The sequence below is a fragment of the Hippocampus zosterae genome, chromosome 19, assembly GCF_025434085.1.
Source record: "Hippocampus zosterae strain Florida chromosome 19, ASM2543408v3, whole genome shotgun sequence".
Taxonomy (NCBI): Eukaryota; Metazoa; Chordata; class Actinopteri; order Syngnathiformes; family Syngnathidae; genus Hippocampus; species Hippocampus zosterae.
This window is the reverse complement of record NC_067469.1, coordinates 8,204,568-8,225,340: the sequence shown is the minus strand read 5'-3', so window position 1 is coordinate 8,225,340 and position 20,773 is coordinate 8,204,568. Positions and strand designations below refer to the sequence as shown.

The following is a 20,773-nucleotide window of genomic DNA, read 5'->3' as shown; positions in this document are numbered from 1 at the left end:
TAAATACATCATTATCAAAAACAGCGCTGCATATATCCTGGCCGGTGTGTTTGGCCTGCAAATAGTGTGTGTGTGTGTGTCGCTTTTGGCCAGCACATTTACATAGATAATTAAGACAAGAATGACTCCTGCAAAGGCGTGTAGCATGTCCATGTTTATATTTGTGCGTAGGTCTGCATTGATGGCAGCCTGGTGGACGAGTGGTTTGCGCCTCGACCTCACAGTGCAGAGGTACCGGGTTCGATTCCAGCTACGGCCTCCCTGTGTGGAGTTTGTATGTTCTCCACGTGCCTGCGTGGGTTTTCTCCGTGTACTCCGGTTTCCTACCACATTCCCAATGCCCCAATTCCCAAATTCCCTGCGATTGGCTGGCAACCAGTTCAAGGGGTGGCGGGGGGGTGCCGCCTACTGCCCAAAGACAGATGCGATAGGCTCCAGCACGCTGTGCGACCCCTGTGAGGATAAAGCGGTTAAGAAAATGGATGGATGGTTAATTAAGACTGCCGGGAGGGCGGGGCATGTCCATGTTTATATTCGTGCGTGGGTCTGCCTTGATGCAAAGTTGCACGTACCAAATGGCAGCAAATGTGGGAAAGGTGGTGGATATATTTAACCCGAGGTAGGTGCAAATCTGCAATATAGGGAAACCGTATTAAAAATATTTTTTTTAAATGGTTTTCCCCTCCTGCATGGACTAAATGCCTGTAAGCTCATTCTAACACAAAGAGTTGTAATGATTTATTTTTTTATTTTTTTTAGTTGCGTGCAAATTGTGGACTTGTTTTTGAAACAACGCGTATTTCCTGGGACTTGCAGCCAAACTTAAAATATTTAGTTGAATCGTCCGACGTAAAATTGTCTCGCCGTTTGTTGCCTTGAAAGTTTGAACTTTGTATTTCTTGATTGATCGATTGATTTGTATATTTATTTCTTTTTACAGTGGAAGAGTCAAGTGAGGCCGATTCACTGTGTAACAAGTAGGAAGTGGTTCACGGGGATGGAGGAGGATTTGTTTGGGTGGGGGTGAAGGAGGATGCATGACGTGTGTTGGGAGGGGGGTGGCGAGGGGGGGCATGTCAAAAAGATGTTTCGATTTTGACTGCGTGCGTGTTTATACCTGGTTTGCTTTCAGATCACATCTCCACCCCCCACCCCCCACCCCTCCCCCACACTTGCCCTGCTTGTCCTCTGATGCTTAACAGCCTACACACACACACACAGGCGCACACACACTTGCCATCATGCATCCAATCTGCCTTTTAGATGACTTATTCAACTTTACTCAGGCTGCCTTTGAAGTCGGTAATGTTTTGCTGTTTCATAAACGTCTGACAAATGCATTCGGATTGTGGCTCTCCCACGTGCGAGGGCGTGATCTTCACTTTGGCCCTCCTCATCCTCCTCCCGCTGTTGCATCCTCACATGCTTGGTGTTGGATGGAACCTTTTTTTTTTTTTTTAGGCGCTGTCCAATGTGCTGAACCCCGGCGAGAACGTTTCTCGCCTCGTGAGCAAAGAAAACAAATTCCAAGACTGACAATAACTACTAGTTACTTACTAGTTAGCTTGCTAGGTTTTTTTTTTTTTTTTTTTGGAGGTGGCACTTGCCGTTAACAGTGTGAGAATCGCTGATCTAAGCGTTCGCTAATGCCGCTTTTTGTCAAACACACGGCGACGGTCACGATTGCTGTTGGTTTCATCAGCTCGCTTTCATCAGGAGACGTCTCCCCAAAGCAGGCAACTATTGTGCACACCTTCCGCGGCGACGCGACGACAGAAGACGGTCATCAAAACGATCGATAGCGAAGCAAAAACAGTCGTGCAAGCGTGCTGCACTGGGAGCTGTCTGAATCTTGTTTTGTTTTTGTTTTTTTTTTAAAGCTTTTAGGGGAGTGATAGAGCCCTTGTTGTTAAAACCTGCCTTCCAGTGAACATTCTCGCGGGTGCCAGTGTTGAAGACGACTGCCAAGAAAAATCAGGCCGACTATAGGAGTCCACTTCGGCTGTCCCTCTGGGTGTAATCTAATTATATATTCCTAAAGTGTGTAAAACAATTTTTTGGAGGGTACCACCCCGGAATAGCATGTAAAAAAACTAATTCTTTACTGGATTTTCTTTGTAGTTTGACTTTATTGTTTGTCTTTGTACTTTGTCGGTTCTTCGTTTTTCTGTAAATTACATATTTTTGTTTCACACTTTATGCTTGTCTAGGTCGGTGGGATCCCAACATCATTTGGTTCCTTCCCGATCCGCGTCAAGCCTGAAGAACGATGGCAAGGTGCACGATACGGCCAAATTTCCCCTCACAAAAATGTTTGAAAACGGTTTCACTTTTTGAAGGTCAGCACTCACCTGGAGCTGAGTTGGGTTATCAGTGGTGTGGATTGGTTTGAAGGGGACTTTAAAATGCTTGTTGGGGTCATACTAAAGATATATATATATTCATTCATTCATCTTCCGAGCCGCTTGATCCTCACTAGGGTCGCGGGGGGTGCTGGAGCCTATCCCAGCTGTCTTCGGGCAGCAGGCGGGGGACACCCTGAATTGGTTGCCAGCCAATCACAGGGCACACAGAGACAAACAACCATCCACGCTCACACTCACACCTAGGAACAATTTAGAGTGTTCAATCAGCCTGCCATGCATGTTTTTGGAATGTGGGAGGAAACCGGAGCACCCGGAGAAAACCCACGCAGGCCCGGGGAGAACATGCAAACTCCACACAGGGAGGCCGGAGCTGGAATCGAACCCGGTACCTCTGCACTGTGAAGCCGACGTGCTAACCACTGGACTACCGGGCCGCCCGATATATATATATATATATATATATATATATATATATATATATATATATATATATATATATATATATATATATATATATATATATATATATATATATATATATATATATATATATATTCATTCATTCATCTTCCGAGCCGCTTGATCCTCACTAGGGTCGCGGGGGGTGCTGGAGCCTATCCCAGCTGTCTTCGGGCAGCAGGCGGGGGACACCCTGAATTGGTTGCCAGCCAATCGCAGGGCACACAGAAACGAACAACCATTCGCACACACACTCACACCTAGGGACAATTTAGAGCGCCCAATCAGCCTACCACGCATGTTTTTTTTTGGAATGTGGGAGGAAACCGGAGCACCCGGAGAAAACCCACGCAGGCCCGGGGAGAACATGCAAACTCCACACAGGGAGGCCGGAGCTGGAATCGAACCCGGTACCTCTGCACTGTGAAGCCGACGTGCTAATCACTGGACTACCAGGCCGCCCTATATATATATATATATATATATATATATATATATATAATTTTTTTTACAGCTTTTAATGTGCCAGCAGACACAAAATAGACTTCCGTGCAGCCATCCATCATTTTTTTAAAATCCGCTTATCCTCACGAGGGTCATGGGCGTACTAGAGCCTATCCCAGCGATCTTCGGGCAGTAGGCGGTGGACACCCTGAACCGGTTGCCGGCCAATCGCTGGGCACACATAGGCGAACGCTCACACTCACACCTCGGGACAATTTAGAGTGTTCCTTAACATGCCATGCATGTTTTTGGAATGTGGGTGGAAACCGGAATACCCGGAGAAAACCCACGCAGGGCCCGGGAGAACATGTAAACTCGACAAACCCTGCACCTCTACACTGTGAGGCGGGACGTACTAACCAGTCGCCCACAATGCACAAGAGACATAAAGCTGGAAAGTTCAATTGATTTCAATATAGCTGAATAGGAAATAATTCTCCCCGAGGGAACCCCACAATCGAGGGCTGCTATAGAGATTGGAATGCTCTGTGTTATACGATTGGAATAGAGAGATCGATGGAATAGAAGAAGCATTTCATTCCCAAAGTACAAATTTCCCCCTTCGGTGTGAGTGAGACGATCCACCGGCACATCTTCAAAATGATCCTGTGGCATTTCTGAAGCGTTTTGAAGTTGTGGACGACATCAAGATGCCGTGACGACTGAGTTGTGTAGGTTCCCTACCGGGGAATGCATGAAAGCGTGACGGAGAAAGTTAGGAAAGTGTATTGACTCCAGCGGGGATTACTTTGAAGTAGTCTGAATTGGGAATACTTGATGTGATTCAAGTCCTGGAACTTTTCTGACACACCTTATGCATAGACAGGACAGTAATCCCTCGTTTATCGCGGTTAATGGGGACCAAAACCAACGGCGATAAACGAAAATCTGCCAAGTAGTGTCCAATTCACATAAACGGGTAAAAAAAAATTATTATTTTTTAAGTCCGCAAACTGTCCCCGAGAAGCTGCAAAACAACAGCGAGTCACATAGAGCAGCATATACAGTACTGTACTCCATGTATATGTAAAAATAAATGTGTTTAAATGTTTTTTTTTAATATGTTTGAAAAAAATCCGCCATGCACCTAACCCGCGATAAACGAACCGCGAAGTAGCGAGTCTATAAAAAGTCTGATACATTACGTAGACCCCCAACGCCTTTTTGTGGACTCTGTATTCCAAGTCCACTCCAGCGCTCAACCCAGCAGCTGCCCCGGCCTCTAATTATAGCCCATGCGGTGCAGACTCCCAGGGCAAAAGTGGAGGTCAGGTTACCGCTCTGGTTCACACACACGCAAGTTCGAAAGTAGCTCTCCAAAAACAATCTCGTTTCCACTTCACTTTGACTTTGTACCGAACGCCAAAGGTAGCTAGCTAGCTTTTAGCCACTAGCTGCTAATGCCGCTAACAGTTGAAAAACGATTTTTTAGCGAGTTGGCGTGTCTGCCATTAGCTGGCTAGATAAGTGGTTCTGACTGACGTGTGGCTTTTCGTTGCTGAATATTATCCAGCTCTGTGGTTTTGTCAGGAAATAAAAGCGGCTGCAAGGGATTGGGAGTTTAACAGTTCAACCTTGGCACAAGTCGTTGCGATTCGAGTTGTAAGATAACAAAGTGATCGCTTTCTCATCATTGCTTTGTTGTTATTCTTTGCCCTCTTCTGCCTCTACTGTCTTATCTCTATTTTGGACCTCAGGGGGGTGGGGAGATGCCTGAAAGGGTGACCCCTCATCTCGTCTCGCTCTGCGTCCTGCTACAAAGTGAAGCTAACCAACCCGGACTGGAGACTTTCGTGGACACGGAGTGAAAAGTTGAGCCAACACCTTCCAAACTATCCAGAAGAATCAAAGGACGAACGAAGGTTGTGTTGTGTATTTTTAGAAACAGCTGCAACTCAGCGTGAAACGATTTTCTTTCTTTATTTTTTTTGGTTGCTGCTGGGATATCTTTTTTTCTTTCAGGATTTAATGAATGACTTACATGCTGGTTTCTATGGTAACAGCGCGCCGGCCAAGCCTTTCAACTGACTGATGGTTATCACAGAACGCCAAACAAGCTCCAAGTCCAAGGTACTGTTGAAGGGGGAAAAAAAAAACTTTGGCAATAACAATCTGCTTCTGGTGTTCCAAACCTTATTCCCCCTGCGCAAGAACTAATTTGCAATGTCTTTAAAAAAGTCGTTAGAATTTAGCTGATAGAAGTCGGGGTTGTGTTGGGTCGGGTGGGGGAGGGCGGGTGATTGTGACGCTGAAATTTATCAGGTGGAAAACTGCAACTGAATGATGTTCTGGGAAATTCAATTAGCTGTGGCTGTGTTTTTTTTCATCAATATTACAGCAAAAGTAATGAACAGAACACTTGACAGGGTGACTTCAATTTTAATAGGAGTGCTGTTGTCATTGCCATTCGATCAAATATCTTCATATCACATTTTACATCATACGATTTGACAACATGAACTGCATGTTGGTGACGTCGTGGTCGTCACAGTGACAAAGTTCACAATGCCAACCAAGAAAAACGGGAAGACATCATATCATGCTAACTAAGAATTTCTTCTCGTTTAAATAATTTAATCCACAGATTTTATATTTATTTTATTCACGTGGACATCAAAGTTAAACAAAAAAAAGGTTCAACTGCATCATTAAACGGAAACAAAAGTATTACCTCTGAAAAATACTTTTGGACAAAAGTCACTGACTAAACAATATGTTGCTGTAGCTTTGATAACTTGGTGACCTGAGTAACAACAATATTATACTTTGAGATAAACAGACAGTTCTCTTAAACGTGAAAGCAAACACACTGAGTAACCATTCCGGTCATAGTTAGAAATAGCTCGTCCTAACAAATGGCTGGAGGTCAGCAGTTGCTAGGCCAGCACTCGGCAGGCTGCATCTGCTCATGTAAAGACATCATATTCGCGGGGGAATGGACTTACGGCGAAGAGCGAAAATCCACACCCCTCCCCCCCCATTTAAAAAAAGGTGTTTGTAATTGTGGATAGCTGTCAGCAAAGACGTCAACAGAGAGAACAATAAAGCACCAACACCATGCATCTAACATGGTACACAACCACCAGTCCATGTTACATAAATGTGTAACCGTATTCTGCAGTCAAATTATTCACCATAAACTACCTTGACGTGAGCTTGCTAGCTAGTATATTAGCCCCCATAAAGCGCTAGCAAAAACTAGCATCACACATAGGCATACAAATATGCTCACTAGCCCGTTACACAAATGATATTAAATCGTTGAACTCAACCTCTGTGGCAAATTAAAACGGCAACGTGTGTAGCCGCATTAGGAGAGAACCAGAAATATACTTTCAGTTTCACTTTGAGGTGTGTTGATGGACACCCAAGAAAACACAACTCCCCCCCAAAAAAAGTGATTAACTCTTTCATTCCACAAGACGTACTTGTACGTCTTTTTAAAATTAGGCCCCGCCTACCAAGGACGTACTTGTACGTCAAAGTCTTATTTTTTTGCGTCACAGAGAGGAGGAGGGTCTGATGCATTCTGAATGAGAATAAGCCGTTTGCATTGTAAATCATGTTTTTAAAAAAGCGACCAGTAGGTGGCAGTAGTCCCAACGTGATTGAAATGCATGCTTTTACAAAAAGCTCTTATTCGCCATTTTTTGCCCAGGAATCGCCAGTTCCATGAAACATTTTATAATGCCGATTGCTGAAGAATGGAAAAGATGGAAACAAATGTTTTTCTCTGCTGAAAGAAGAGAGTCCAAACTTTATTTCCATGTTTATACATCATTAGAACCAAATATCCTGTGGGCCTTGCAAGATCAGTCAAATCCTGTAAAACGCTGGGATTGAGGGGGTTGCTCTTGTGAAAATAGCTGGGATTTAATGAGTTAATAAAGTAAACCCAACAACAAATTTGAAAGACACAGACAGGAATCTGTAGCTCTGTGAATACCGAACCATCAACACTGCATATGGGGGGTGTTGACATTCGTGTCAGCGGTCAAGTTGGTTGTGTTGCACCAATGTTAAAAGGGTGGATGGCCTTTTTCCCCTGATCCGTCATGACGGCAAGACTCTCTCACCTGCGGTGGGTCGATAACGTTGGCCTGTCGCAGTGCCGTTAAATCAATGTGGAGCTTTTATAGCAAACGCGCACGCACGCACGCAAGCGTCACCGCTGTGCAAACATGTTAAATTGACGTGGAGGTTTGTTATCAATGCAGCAACGTATAAGGTCAACTTGATGGATAAATAGACTTATTTCTTTCTTTCAATGATCACTCTGAGACCTAAGCTTATGCGGTTATGGTATGCTTTTCATTGTCAAACAAAACATAAATAGGATTAAAGTTGAATTCCCAAAGGTCCACAATCTTAAAAAGATGACAAAACGAGAACAATATGAATAGGCAGCTATTGTACTCAGAGCGGTAAGCTGCCATGTACATATCGTGATAACATCATTGACGAGAATGTAAAGAATTAAACAGTTTGAGCCTCATGATTAATTCACTGCGGCTCCTTGCATTTTTGTTGGGTGACTTGGCCACCGGAGGCAGTGTAATGCAGTAATGCAGAACAAAGAAGTTTTACTCAGCTAAAGTCAGCTGCCGCATACTTGCAGTTCAGCATCAGCAGATTTGCACATTTTGGTTCAATTTTGTTTTTTAATATATAAAAAATGTGCTAATTTTTCGGCTTTAGTTTTTTGGGGATCGTTAACTCATTTAGTACCAGCCAATTCTAGACCAAGTCTGAAAAGACGTTAAAACGTCTTTGGGAGTGAATAAAATAGTGGCGTGATATTTGTCACAGAGGCATAGTAAAGTATGCGAAGTGAGCGTGAAGACAAGAACCCAAATATGGCTATGAAACTGAATTCAATCTTCCGAGTGATCTGGGTCAGCGTCTCCCGCTCTTCCATGGCAGCTCATCTTTCCTCCTCGTGCTGCTCTGGATTTTGATTTTGTCGTCCGCACACAAAAGAGCACGCTCCAATGCTTCGCCGGAACCCTGGCGAGCAAACGGCTGCCGTGTGGTTTAATCAAGGCTAATGCAAAAGCTAATGCTAACACAATGCATTCATGGCATGACACGACAAGCGTGCCCGCCTAGGGAGAAGATCATAGACCAGCGGAGAGCAAAGTATGGCATGGATTTATTCATTTCCCATTACATCTCCGTTGATAATTTATTGTCAATAAGCACATTTGTAAATAAATCATCTTTCACGATTAATATGAATGGAAATTACCTTTACCCGTTCCAGCCTCCCCCAAAACAAGCAATATTTTGAAATGTGTTTTTTAATCCAAAAAATAGCACCCTACAATATTGTACTTTATAGAAACAGAATTGAACAGAAGGTAAAGAATTCAACAGTTGGTCCATCATGATTAAGTCATTGCGTTTCCTTCTGGTGTGTGCGACTTGGCCACCAGGGGCAGTACAATACAGTCTTAAAGACACAAAAAAAGAGTTTCACAACGAGTGCAAGTGACCCAGTAATTGCAGTAACATTCGTTGTTCTTCGCAGAGGATAAAGAATGCCCATGAATACTGTGAACCAGGAATATTTAACGTGACTAGGCGGTGGATTGAGTAAATAGATTACAGGGCGGGGGGTGGGGGGGGTTCTGCGAAAAAAGGGGGTATCTTTTCTCCCCAAAATCTGGAAATAAGTGAATTCACGAATGCCCAACGATGAAAATGCTTTGCGTCCAAATATCCGTTGCTGAGTGTTATAACACTGATATAGATATAGCAATAGAGATATTGTTTGTTAGCTATGGCGCTTCCCCTCATGTATTAGCATATGAGACCCAGAGTTGTTAAAAAAAATACAATCAAATCCTCTCTTTGTCTTTTGACTCAGCTGCCTCCTCCACCGATGAGCAGCCAGACGAGCAGCGGGGAGGCGGTCCCTCCACCGCGAGCTAATCAGAAGACAATTTTGGACGACGTGATCCTGACCTTCAGCTCGCCCATGGCGTGGTTGCTGATGGTGGCGCTGATCATTACCTGGGCGGCTGTTGCCGTCGTTGTCTTTGACCTGCTGGACTACAAGACACTGGCAGGTAGCGAAATTCTCCTTCACATCCTCGCATTCCCCATCCCATAATAATCCCATCCGAATATGTTTACAATGTGAATCTTCCAGTCTGCTTTCATTGATATGTTAAAATGTCACCCTAGTGCTATTTAATACGCTTTTCATTGTCAGCTTCCTCTTAAACACTTTTGAAGCAACATTCAAAAGTGGACATCATCATTTTTTTAACATCATGTGTTTCATTTGAAGAATCACACACAAATGAAGTTGAGATAGAACTGAAGTTCCGCCCACCGTATGTTGGTTCTGATGACCCTTCAATTTTGTGGTGAGACGACGCCAAATGCAAGCAATTTTAATTCATGACACTGTAAGGCGCTAGTATCAAACTCAAGGCCCGGGGGCCAGATCCGGCCCGCCAGGTCATTTTACGTGGCCCTCGAAAGCAAACCATGTGTGTCAACTTGCTAAAATCTGTACCGAAATGTTAAATTGTCATGAGCAATAAGTAACGTTGAAATTCGGCAATGATTTTGTTACCCTGCTTACACTTACTTGAACAATAATTGAGCAAACTATTATAATTGACTCGACTGATTTCCAAACTAGTAATCTATTAATTTGTTGTGTACAAGTAATAATTTTGTGGTCTCTAAGACGTCACTCCAAATTGGCCCGTGACTAAAAAGAGTTTGACACCCCTGCTAACGGTACTAGCTAACTTGCCAAAGAACCATTTTTGGCGCCTGGTTTTTATTTTTAGTTCAATAGTCATCGTAGTCTGTTTGCAAAAGCAAAAAAAAAAAATTTAGCTTTTATTGGTGGAAACATTTTTTTTAAACAGTTATTTTGAAAAAAATCTAGCTCCACCGAGTTTTTTCGCAAAAAAATAAAAGCTGGTACTTTAACCCTTTCGGGCACAGCGGTTACTACAGTGGACAGGTTATCAAGTTTAAAGGGTGCATGAAAGGGTTAATTTTGTCCAATTTTGTGCATTTCCTTTTTTAAATCACACATTTAAAACGGCATATGGTTAGTCTCCCACTTTTGGCCCGATGTACACAAAATGATAGTTTCAGAGGCGGGGGTTAATTTCATGCTGTGACATGGACACATGACTCTCCATGTTGGATGCTAACATACAGTCTCTGAATGACAACTGATGGAAAGGCCGCTCGCTCCCATTTGTTTCCGCTAAAGCCATCAAAATGTTATTTGTATCTTTTATCCAAGACGCTCGGAGCTGTGGCAGTTGGCAGTAGGTGTGGAGCGTGGTCATGAGACGGCACTTTTTTGGGGCTGAGATCACGAAATCAAGGAAGCTCCTCTTCCAAAACCATTCGATGATGTTGTCAGTGACAATAAAACATCCGCTGCAGCCGCCTGCCGCTGCCGCCGCCACGCTCCATTCATCAAGTCTGAACAACCAGCTGGCTGCAAACAAATAATATTAACAAATCATCACGCGCTTTTGTAATAAGCCATGACATGTTGCTTACAAATAATATTCCTATGTACGAGCCTGAATGCTTCCCTGGCAATATGAAAATCTATAAACATTTTTAAAATATATACACACACAGGCAACCGGTGCCCCCTGTCCCCCACCCACCACAATCATCGACCTCTTCCTTTGTGTCACAGCAAGGTGATAGATAACACAAAATCAGTGAGATCCAAGCCAAGGTCAACTTCCTTTATATCTGCACAAAAACAAAAGAGAACAGCAAAAATATTAGGATTGCCATTTTTTTACTCTATGGCTCAACATCTTTTCTTATTTGGACACAAATTATATTTTTCAGGTCAAAGACTATGTTGAAAGTACCCAATTAAGGAAGTTTCAAACATCTATTTACCTGGAAAAAAACCCAACATCTTATTTGATTCATTTATCGATCATCAAAAAGACCAAATTGTCTCGTTTTTAAACAATTCCACATCGTCGTCGTTGTTGACAATTAAAAGCCGTGGCAACAAAGCAAAAGCATCTTCTATAAACGCTCTAAACGGAATTGACACGTAGCGGTCAAAGGTCAACCAACTTTTTAACCACACGCGCACGCCCCAAAAATCAATACCTTTGAATTTGTCATAAAAGTGGCGCACTGGAGCGCGATTAACGTAGTCGGATGACCGAGCTCCTTTTTCCATCAGTTGCTCTTTTATCTCTCACCATTGTGACTCCTCCACATATTTCACTCTTAACTCCTCTCCTCCTCTTCCTTGACCCCCCCCCCCCCCCCCCCCCGTCCTTTCACGCCTCCTCCACACATCCTCACGCCATCCATCACCTGCCATCCACCCCCAAAGAGTACACGTCATACTGTGACGACCCCGTATGTTTATCTGCCGGTAAAAACATTTGCACTTTGACTGCTTTGCTTGCTCGCATGTTGATGGTGAAAAAAAATGTTTTTAAATGGTGGCCTTCCTTCCAAATCACATCTTGCCTCAATTTGTCACCGGAACAATTGAATGTGGTGGCTGAAGCAACCGTCAAACGCACAAGCCTTGGAATTCAATGAAAATGGCTGCTTCAAAACAAAATGGCCGAATTTGTGTTGAATTCCAAGCAGGCGTCCTTGAGGCCCTTCCGTGCGTCGTGTTATGATGAACGTGTCCACTCGATTTTGTGTTGATTAACGAAACTGCTGTCAGGAGCTCATGTTTTTTTTTTTAATGAAACTTTATGGGAGAAAAAAAAAAGTCGAACTACATGTTGCAATCGCGATAGAAACCGCTGATGAGAATGAAGGCCAACCCAAAGTGTGTCACTAGGCACTGTCATCACACCCAAAAACTAAAAAGAATCAGAACAGATGAAATTCAAAAAGCAGTTTAATGCTATCCTTTTTTTCGCTTTACACTTTTCACCCACTGGTGTCAAAGTCAAGGCCCGGGGGCCAGATCTGGCCCGCCACATCATTTTATGTGGCCCGCAAAAGCAAATTAAACATGTCAAGTTCCATGATGCTTGCGACACTCTGATCCAAAATTTCAAATTGTCATATAACAATGTACAATAACAGTCATTATTCTTGACTTCTGATTTTAAAACGAGTTATCCATCAATTTGTTGTGCGCCGTGTATGTGATATGTGGAGGTGATTAAACATTGATATGGTTTCCCAAAATTCATAATGGCCCTCCAAAGGAATCCAATTTCATCGATCAAATATTAGACGATAGATTGTAAATACTAGAACGATGGATTTAATTGCAAGGACTGATTCCTAAGAGGCTGTGGATTTAGAAGCTTCATGAATCGCCTCGTCTCAGGGCATTAGCGTTTGTTAGCTAACCCGCATCCGCATCGCCAATGCCGCCGTTTTGCCATTCAACCCCCAGCGGGGCGGATGCCTGAATATGCACATTTGCAGCTACCATGAATCTGAATAATCCCCCCCCCCAACCCCCCGCCCCAATCACCCACACACGCCACTCTCCCAGGTAGAAAATGTCGCCGCTGTCTGTCAAGATCGGAGGGCGCCTAATGGCCACCTGTAAACAGCTAATTAATGCGCTGACATCTTTCTGGCTTGCACACAAATGAAATTGTTGTCATGTCACACTCGCTTCCTCCTCGCCTTCATTCATCCGCGGATACTTTCAAGTGCACTTCCGAGTTTAATTTGTTGAATTTACAGTCCTCTCGTACTGTTTTAAACTCTCTGACTATACCCCACGCTCCCAGCATGCATTGCATAGGTTCTCACTGTGCAGCGTTTTAAAATCCCTTTTGTCCATGACACGCATTTAAAGGTTTTTGAAGTGTGCAGTGAATTAAAGGCACGTTCATGATTGCTTTTTTTTTCCACCTCTCTTGGTTCGTCTGTCTTGAATATGTGACATCAAGCCTCCCTTTTTCATAATTTTAGGTCTCCCGCCTCCTCCCGCCATCACCAGGCGAGGTTTGAAAGCCAGCAGAGGCAAGTGCACAAATGCAATCCTTCTTTTGTCTTCAATTTTCCATTTCGTTTTTTTTTTTTTTTTCTGAAGGGAAAACTGGAGGCGTTTTTTTAAGGTAGGCGTTTATTTTTCTTAAGTGAACATCGCACCCAATTCGGGCCAGTATTTGAGAAAAGTCATGTTAATTTTGTGTGGCATGAACAGAAGTACTGGTAAGTTGTTACCAGTCATTTTTGTTGGGTAAAAGGGGAGGCATTAATTTTCTTTTATGTAAATGAGGCGTCCTGTGACTACCACCATTTTCAGAAACTGCATTCATGTTACGTAACTTTTTGGTGAACAATAGTCTGTGTCTATGCAGATGGCTAAGTACAGTTGCTGCCTGTTTTTTTATACTGATGGTAAAAAGGTCGGCATTTATTTTTCGGAATGACACGTTTATTTAAGTGAATGACTCATTGGGGGCGGCCACTAGTTGGGGAAAAAAAAAACCCGAGTCATTTTACTTGTTTCAATGCTGAGCTGTAATTTTATTTCCTAGCCAGAATCAGAGGTGGAGCTGTCTATTTGGGAGAGGTATTTCTTTTTCTTGTAAATATTGGACCCTGTGACTCATCAGGGCACATTTAATGGAGGAAAAAGGCAATATATGAGGAAATATAGATTTGGGTTTTTTGGAATACGCCCTTGACTTCTCTGTATCTCCGTGGATTCAGGAGGCGTCCGCCCAACCAGGTGCAGACCTTCTGAGGTCGCTAACCCCCCACCACAGCCGCAGGAGAGCACCGACTGGATGGAGATAATGTGGACGTTGGCTGCCAGCCTGGTGGCACCCGACGAGGAAGAGGAGGCGGAAGGTATTCACCAGCTAACTGAAACCTTCACATGTAAGAGCCAACGTCACCCATCACGCTAACATCAGTCATCTAACGCAGAGCAGCATTGTGTCACATTTTGAAAATATTTTCAAACCACATCAATGTAGTATAACCTAGTTGACGGTCGGTGAATTGAACACAAACCCATCTGCTGTATCTAATTTGTTAGCTAGCTTTTTTGCTAACAATCTTGCTGTAATACCGTACTGGCCCGAATATAAGACGGTGTTTTTTGCATTGACTGAAAAAGTGGGGGTCGTCTTATATTCGGGGTCTAGATATTATACCCATTTACGCCGCTAGATGGCGCCAGATACCATTGAAGCGAATGCTGAACTTGACTCCGGAGGCCAAAGCGAACCCCTGTCACGAAGAATAAAAATAAAAATAGGGGTAGCACAAAGAAGAAAAACAAAAAATAGCGGTAAGAAAGAAAAGAGAAGAAAATAATAGATAACGGAAAACGGAGAAACGTAGCGACAATCTGTAGAAAAGTGGGTCGAAGATCGACCAGGTTAACCGCCAGCTGAGGAGAAGTTATGATGTCATTTACATTTCATAAACCAGAAGCCATTCATTTACGAATGTGATTGCACTTTATTTGTTCAGATATTAAGGTTTGAATGAGGCAAAATAACATGCTTTTTCTCTCAAATATATTGTTATAATCATTTGTTTTAGACGTACTGTAATTATTTTCTGTATAAAAATTAACTTGGTGTTCAAAAAGTATTTTTTCAAACTTGAGTCTTGAAAAAGAGGAGGTCGTATTATCATCAGGGCCGTCTTATATTCGGGCCACTACGGTATGTTCGCTAGCTATGTTGCTAACAATCTTGCTGTCTTGCTAGGTAGCGGGCTACCTTGAACATAAGATAAGATAAGAAACCCTTTACTTGTCTCACACGCTCATTTAAATAGCACAACATTGACCACTTTGCATGAACACCATTTTACATTCACTAACATTCGCGGCCATTGATTGAAGGTCGAAATTGAGCGGCTCTTTATTTTCTGCCCTTCAGCTTTGCACTCAGAGGAGTTCTGAAAAGCAGAACCTCGAAACAAGAGAGGTCAAGAGACAACTTTGAAGTATGACGCTGAGGGAAGGAGAGTACAAATCGTAGCAATGTTTCATCTTTTTTTTGTTAGAAAGACATAACTGGAAAAAAAAATGCAGAGTCTAAAGTCCTTATCATTGCTTAGTTTGGTTTCTATTTGACCATCTAGAAAATATCCACGTGTCCCGTCCTGGCGCCTCAGTAATTTATAGCAACGATACTGCTAACAACAACGGAATATATGCCGTGGTCTCACATCGTTCCACTCAATTAAGGATGAGTACACAACTTGTTGTTTTTACGTTATTTTGATTGTCAAAAGTTATGTTCCCATTACTTTACGTGGTGGCCTACTTGTTACACCTTTATGACAGTGTTGGAATGTAACTTAAAAGACTAAATGTACAGTTACGAAAGGTTTTATGACGGCCGCAGTTTGATGAATTACATTTTCCATGATGTTTCGATTTCATTGTCTGTTTCATTTCATTGTCGTATTGTGTGTATAGAATACGGATGCGTTGTTTTCTGGAATTGCCGCCGTCGCGCACCACATTAAAATGTCACCTCTCTCTGACTTTGCATGAGAAGTCACTGCGTGGGAGAGCAGCATTAGAGGCTTGCATCGTAAATCCATAAGAATTAAAACAGCTCATTTCAATGGATGACATCATTAGGAGGAATCCGTGTTTAAATAATTCCCCAGAATGTTGCGAGGTTAAAAAAATAAATAAAAGAGCTAATGTTTAATTAAAATTAATCTTTGGCACTGTTGGGAATATGTTTGCAGTGTCATAATGCTATTATGAAGATGAAATTACATCACAGCCACATTTATTACTCTGGGGACTGTGCCCTATTGGCAGAAATTACAATTAAAATGACAATTTAATAATTCAAGATTCTCTAAAATAAAACGTTGAGACAAAAAAATTAAATACAATAAAATACATACTACATTTACCGGTAAATGAATTTCATCATTCATTGTGCATGCATTATATTGTTGATGTGTTTTGTTTTGTTTTTTCACAAAATGGTCGTTGCCTTCAAAATAAGCGAGACTGTATTAAAAAAACATTTCTGGGGTTTTTTGTTTTTGTTTTTTATCATCCAAAATGTAGAAATCCACCATCAAGATAACATAGGCGTTAGCATGGCAATACACTGTAGCTGTTGATTTAATATCACAGAATCACAACGAAACCATTTCCCTCCAAAATTCTAAATCAAGGCAAATGCATGTAGACAGATTATATAACAATACTCAGACATATTCTTTATCCTCTACGAAGAACGGCGAACAGTCCTGCGGCTCAGTGACCTTAGTTGTGACGTCAATATGGACTGTCTATGCTGAGGTATTTATTACACTGCCCACAAATGGCCAAGGTGCTCACACCAGAAGGAGCAGCACAATGTCCTGTCATGTCATGTCATTCTGTTCGCGTCCAACAGGTGGCAGAGACGTTCTTGGTTTTCCTGCTGCGCACCTGTCTGGCATCACAGTTCTTGGGAGTATTTAAGGACGCTTTTTGTTTTATTCACATTATTCCTGGCTTGTTGTCCAGCGTTATTATTTGTGCTTTGTAAATAAACATTTTTGGTAGATTAATTTTCTCGAGTCTACATTTGGAGGGTCAGATTCTGTCCGGGATCCTTCCAAACACCCGACATGTCCATTGAAAAGCGGACATCCATCCAATATGAATCCATTTCAGCATATAGTTTGATGTTATTATACTTGTCCAAAATTAAATGGCGTTATTCTTTTTCTTTTCATTTTCGCGCTCCTATGCAAGGAATGTTAAGCCCCCCGAATAATGGAGCACAAATGCTGACACACACACATATGCTCACCTTTCCTTTCGGTTGGCGACACTAAACACCATGAATAATGGATCTGAGCTCTCTCTAGCCTGAAGGGGCAGCTTTTCATCATAATTTGTTACTTTTTTGTTACTATGTTTATTTACACAACCTGGCCAAATCTGCCTTTGGGCGAGGCGCATTCGCAGTCAAACACACACACACACACGCACACACACAATATATACTTCTCCAAATTTTGCTTGTAAGTCAAAGCAGCTCGTATCTTGAAGTATTCGTAGGTCAGGTCACTCATATCTCAAGGCACTGGTGTACTTGCAAATCTCGTATGGCGTTCATCGGATTGTTGTGTCCTTGGTAGAGGTCCGCAGTGAAGCGAGCTCTGAACTACTGCTGTTTGATGACCTGAAAAAGCTAATTGGCACCGGCCAAGCTTTTTGAGTGAAAGGTCAGCGGTTATTCAAAGCTACCGCCATCTGTTTCCGTCATAAGAGGCACAGTTTGACATTTTGCAAACTTGCTAATTTGCTACTTGCAGCGAGCGGGAGTATTCACGCGAAGCTCACGACTCAATCAAGGGGAGTTTCAGTATCGCACTGGCCTCGAAGGATCCGGACGGAGATGACGTCATTGAATGTCGTACTGTCTGGTGCGCTGAATTAGAGGAAGGAGGGAAGGCAGGACTGGCGGTAGAAATGAAGGAAATGAGGAAGAATGGATATGAAGAAGGAAAGTAAGAAAGAAAGGAAAGAGGGAGGTGTCAAAGACAGGAAAGCAGAAAAGAATAATTTCAAGATCGGGTCAAAAGAAGCAGGGGAAAAGTTGAGCAAGGAGTCAAGGAAGTGTGAAAGGAAAGAAAGTACTAAAGAGATCGAACAAGGAAGTCACATTGTATGAAAGGAAGGAAAGAATCAGACAAACGAACACAAAATTGAGTGTTTCTCTTTAAGAGGCTTGACTCCTGCTGGGATGAGAGGCAGACAAATGCAAACACAAACACACACACACACACAAAATCGTTCGCTAGCTCCATCCATTGGAGATAAGGGGCTTTCGCACATTGAGGCATTGCAGATTATTTGCACTGCGCTCAGCCTAATGCAAGACATTTACATGCTGCCAAAAAAAAATCTGCCCTAAAGTACTTTTTATTCATATTTTCATGAGGATGCTTGTGCCGTATGATATTGGTTTTATTCCCTTCTTAAAAATTATCTACGACACAAGGTTGCGGGAAAATCACTTGCAAGCTTAAGTCTTTGCATGAATTAAAAAGTAGTGCTTTGGCACAATCCCGTAGCATCTCAGTGCCAAGGAACTATGTTGAAGTGAAGAAGGAGCGCTTAACCTGTCTAATTTTTTAAAAAAACGTTTTTTGCTGCCATCTTGTGGCATCTATTGGAAATTCCGAACCAGTTTTTGCCGTTTATGGCCAGTTTTGTCAAATAACTGAGTACAAATACTTTGTTTACCGGTACTCTGTAAATCTTATCTTAACTTATTCACTCCCAAAGACGTTTTTAAACGTCTTTTCAGACTTGGTCTAGAATTGGCTGGTACTGAATGAGTTAAGTGGGATTTTCACATAGCAGTAGTCAAATATGTCATTTATAGTTCCCATTTAGGTTACTAAACTGTATTTACGAAGTAAAGTGGGCTGAGACACACACACATACACACACACAAGTCTGTCTGTATGGTATCCATAGTGTAGTATACCCAAGTCCAGCTCAGGCCTGCAGCTGCTGGACGCGGTCTCGTGTGCAGGGTGGTGTGTGATCTGCATTCTCTCGTTACGAGCCACTTATTTCCCATCCTCCCACCCTGCGGTAGACTGCTTATCTCTCCTCTTTCTCCTCCTCCTTCGCTCCTCTCTAAAGGCGGAATAGCATATCCAGTCACACGAGCGTGCCGTCACTCCCTGTTTTACATAAGAACAGAAAAACGAGAGGCACAGATTCTTATTTTTTGAACGCAGTTTTAATCACGTTACTGCATTTTGGGATCTGCCATAAGCATGTCTGCGCCACACACATTTTGGTGGACATGTTTATCACAACAAGATGCATAAAAATGTCTCAAGAAGGAAATTGGACATTTTGGCTTTGAGTAGCCATTTTGACTCGTTTTGGGTATCGCAACGTCTGACAAATGTGTTCAGTAGTCACCTAATTTGTTTATCATGACATGAAGTGCAAAAAAAACTGAAGAATCCATGCTGGAAAACACAAAGGTTTTCTGTCATTTTGGTTTAAAGCCTCCGTTTTCGAGTTATTTAACCATCAGACGTCCCTCACAATGATTTGTCAAATTTTTATAAAATTTGAAACACATATAGTATATTAAACGGCTAGTCTAAATGAATATGCGAGTCACTTTTGTGAGGCGTAATGAGAACAAATACTTGCATTTTATGGGACTTATTTTGTTGGTTCAACCATCCATCCATCCATTTTCCTATCCGCTTATTCTCACAAGGATCGCGGGGGGTGCTGGAACCAATCCCAGCTGTTTTAGGGCAGTAGGCGAGGGGACACCCTGAACTGGTTGCCAGCCAATCGCATGCATAGACAAACAACCCTTCGCGTGAACATTCAAACCTACGGACACTTTGGAGTGCCAAATCAACCCGTCATGCATTTTTTTGGAATGTGGGAGAAAAACCCGGAGAAAACCTACACGGAATTCCGAAGCCGGAATCGAACCCTGTACCTCTGCACTGTGAAGCAGACGTGCTAAACAGTTATCACCGTGCCACCTGGTTAAACCAGCAAAGCAAAAATAAATAAATAAATAAAAATCCCAAAAACAAAACTTCAGTTACCGGTACTTTAAAAGTAGAAATGACTACTATTCTTGGAGAATGTTTCTCGCACGAATAGATGAAACGCTCATCCTGCTTTCACTTCAAACAAAGCGAATCTTTGCTCATAAACCGGCCTAATTAAGAGCTGCTACTTTACTTCAGCGGGATTACATTAAAGGCAGCAACAACAACAACAACGAGTGAGCCAGCCGCCTGCACGATTATACAAAGGGACTTCCCTTTTTTTTTTCACTAAAGTAATGTGTCGCATTAATTCAAACAAATTCATGCAATCGAGTTCCCCTAATAAAGCTGTCGGGTTCAGAGTGGCCATATTTATTCCTGTCCCAAGCGTTCTCACTTGTGGTTGCTTAATAATGTAAGGGGGGGGTTTTGTGATTTTACATGATCGTTGTTATTATTCATCATTTTTAAATGTATTTTCCTAACATTTACTGATATATTGTATTATCTCTTATATAACTTTCATTAAAAAAATGAACTCTTTTTTTTCTTTTCAACACACAAGATCCAATTTCACCCGAAATAAATAATGCATCCATCCATTTTCAACACTGCTTATCCTGAACAGGATCACGGGGGACTTGCTGGAGCCTATCCCCAGCTGACTTCAGGCGGAAGGCAGACAACACCCTGAACTGGTCGCAGGGCAGATATAGAGACAAACAACCATTCACACCCGATCCCATGCAACCAGCACATAAGTCAGGCAAGTGTACCACGACACCATCAGCAACTATCTATCTTATCTATCTGTCTGTACACATCCACCCACCCACCCACCCACCCCCACCCCCACGCACACACACGCACAAACAATAAATCAATGCAGGGAGCCTCATAGGAGGTTTGGTGGTTCCACCCGTAAGAACTCAAATTCAACCCTGACT

General features: G+C 42.4%; 1 protein-coding gene across 4 annotated transcripts; it reads left to right on the top strand.

Annotated features, from left to right (window-relative positions):
- The first annotated feature begins 4,630 nt into the window (after positions 1-4,630).
- On the top strand, positions 4,631-16,830 carry LOC127592462 (triadin-like). 4 transcript variants are annotated; one of them, XM_052053229.1, is made up of 6 exons: positions 4,631-4,697; positions 5,027-5,191; positions 5,333-5,399; positions 9,199-9,400; positions 14,004-14,144; positions 15,191-16,830. In XM_052053229.1, the coding sequence occupies exons 3-6, from the start codon at positions 5,361-5,363 to the stop codon at positions 15,211-15,213; spliced, it is 405 nt and encodes a 134-aa protein (XP_051909189.1). In that variant the 5' UTR covers positions 4,631-4,697; positions 5,027-5,191; positions 5,333-5,360; the 3' UTR covers positions 15,214-16,830. The 4 variants fall into 4 exon arrangements, with proteins under 4 accessions (XP_051909189.1, XP_051909185.1, XP_051909188.1 ...); XM_052053225.1 differs by having other exon boundaries at positions 14,004-14,174; XM_052053228.1 differs by having other exon boundaries at positions 5,292-5,399; positions 14,004-14,174.
- The last annotated feature ends 3,943 nt before the right edge of the window (positions 16,831-20,773 follow it).

What these genes read in the sequence shown, in the direction of transcription:
- LOC127592462 (XM_052053225.1), top strand. Translation starts at nt 5,361, where the DNA reads ATGGTTATCACAGAACGCCAAACAAGCTCCAAGTCCAAG. An exon ending in AAACAAGCTCCAAGTCCAAG is followed by an intron (nt 5,400 to 9,198) that starts GTACTGTTGAAG and finishes CTTTTGACTCAG; the next exon opens with CTGCCTCCTCCACCGATGAG. An exon ending in GCTAACTGAAACCTTCACAT is followed by an intron (nt 14,175 to 15,190) that starts GTAAGAGCCAAC and finishes TCTGCCCTTCAG; the next exon opens with CTTTGCACTCAGAGGAGTTC.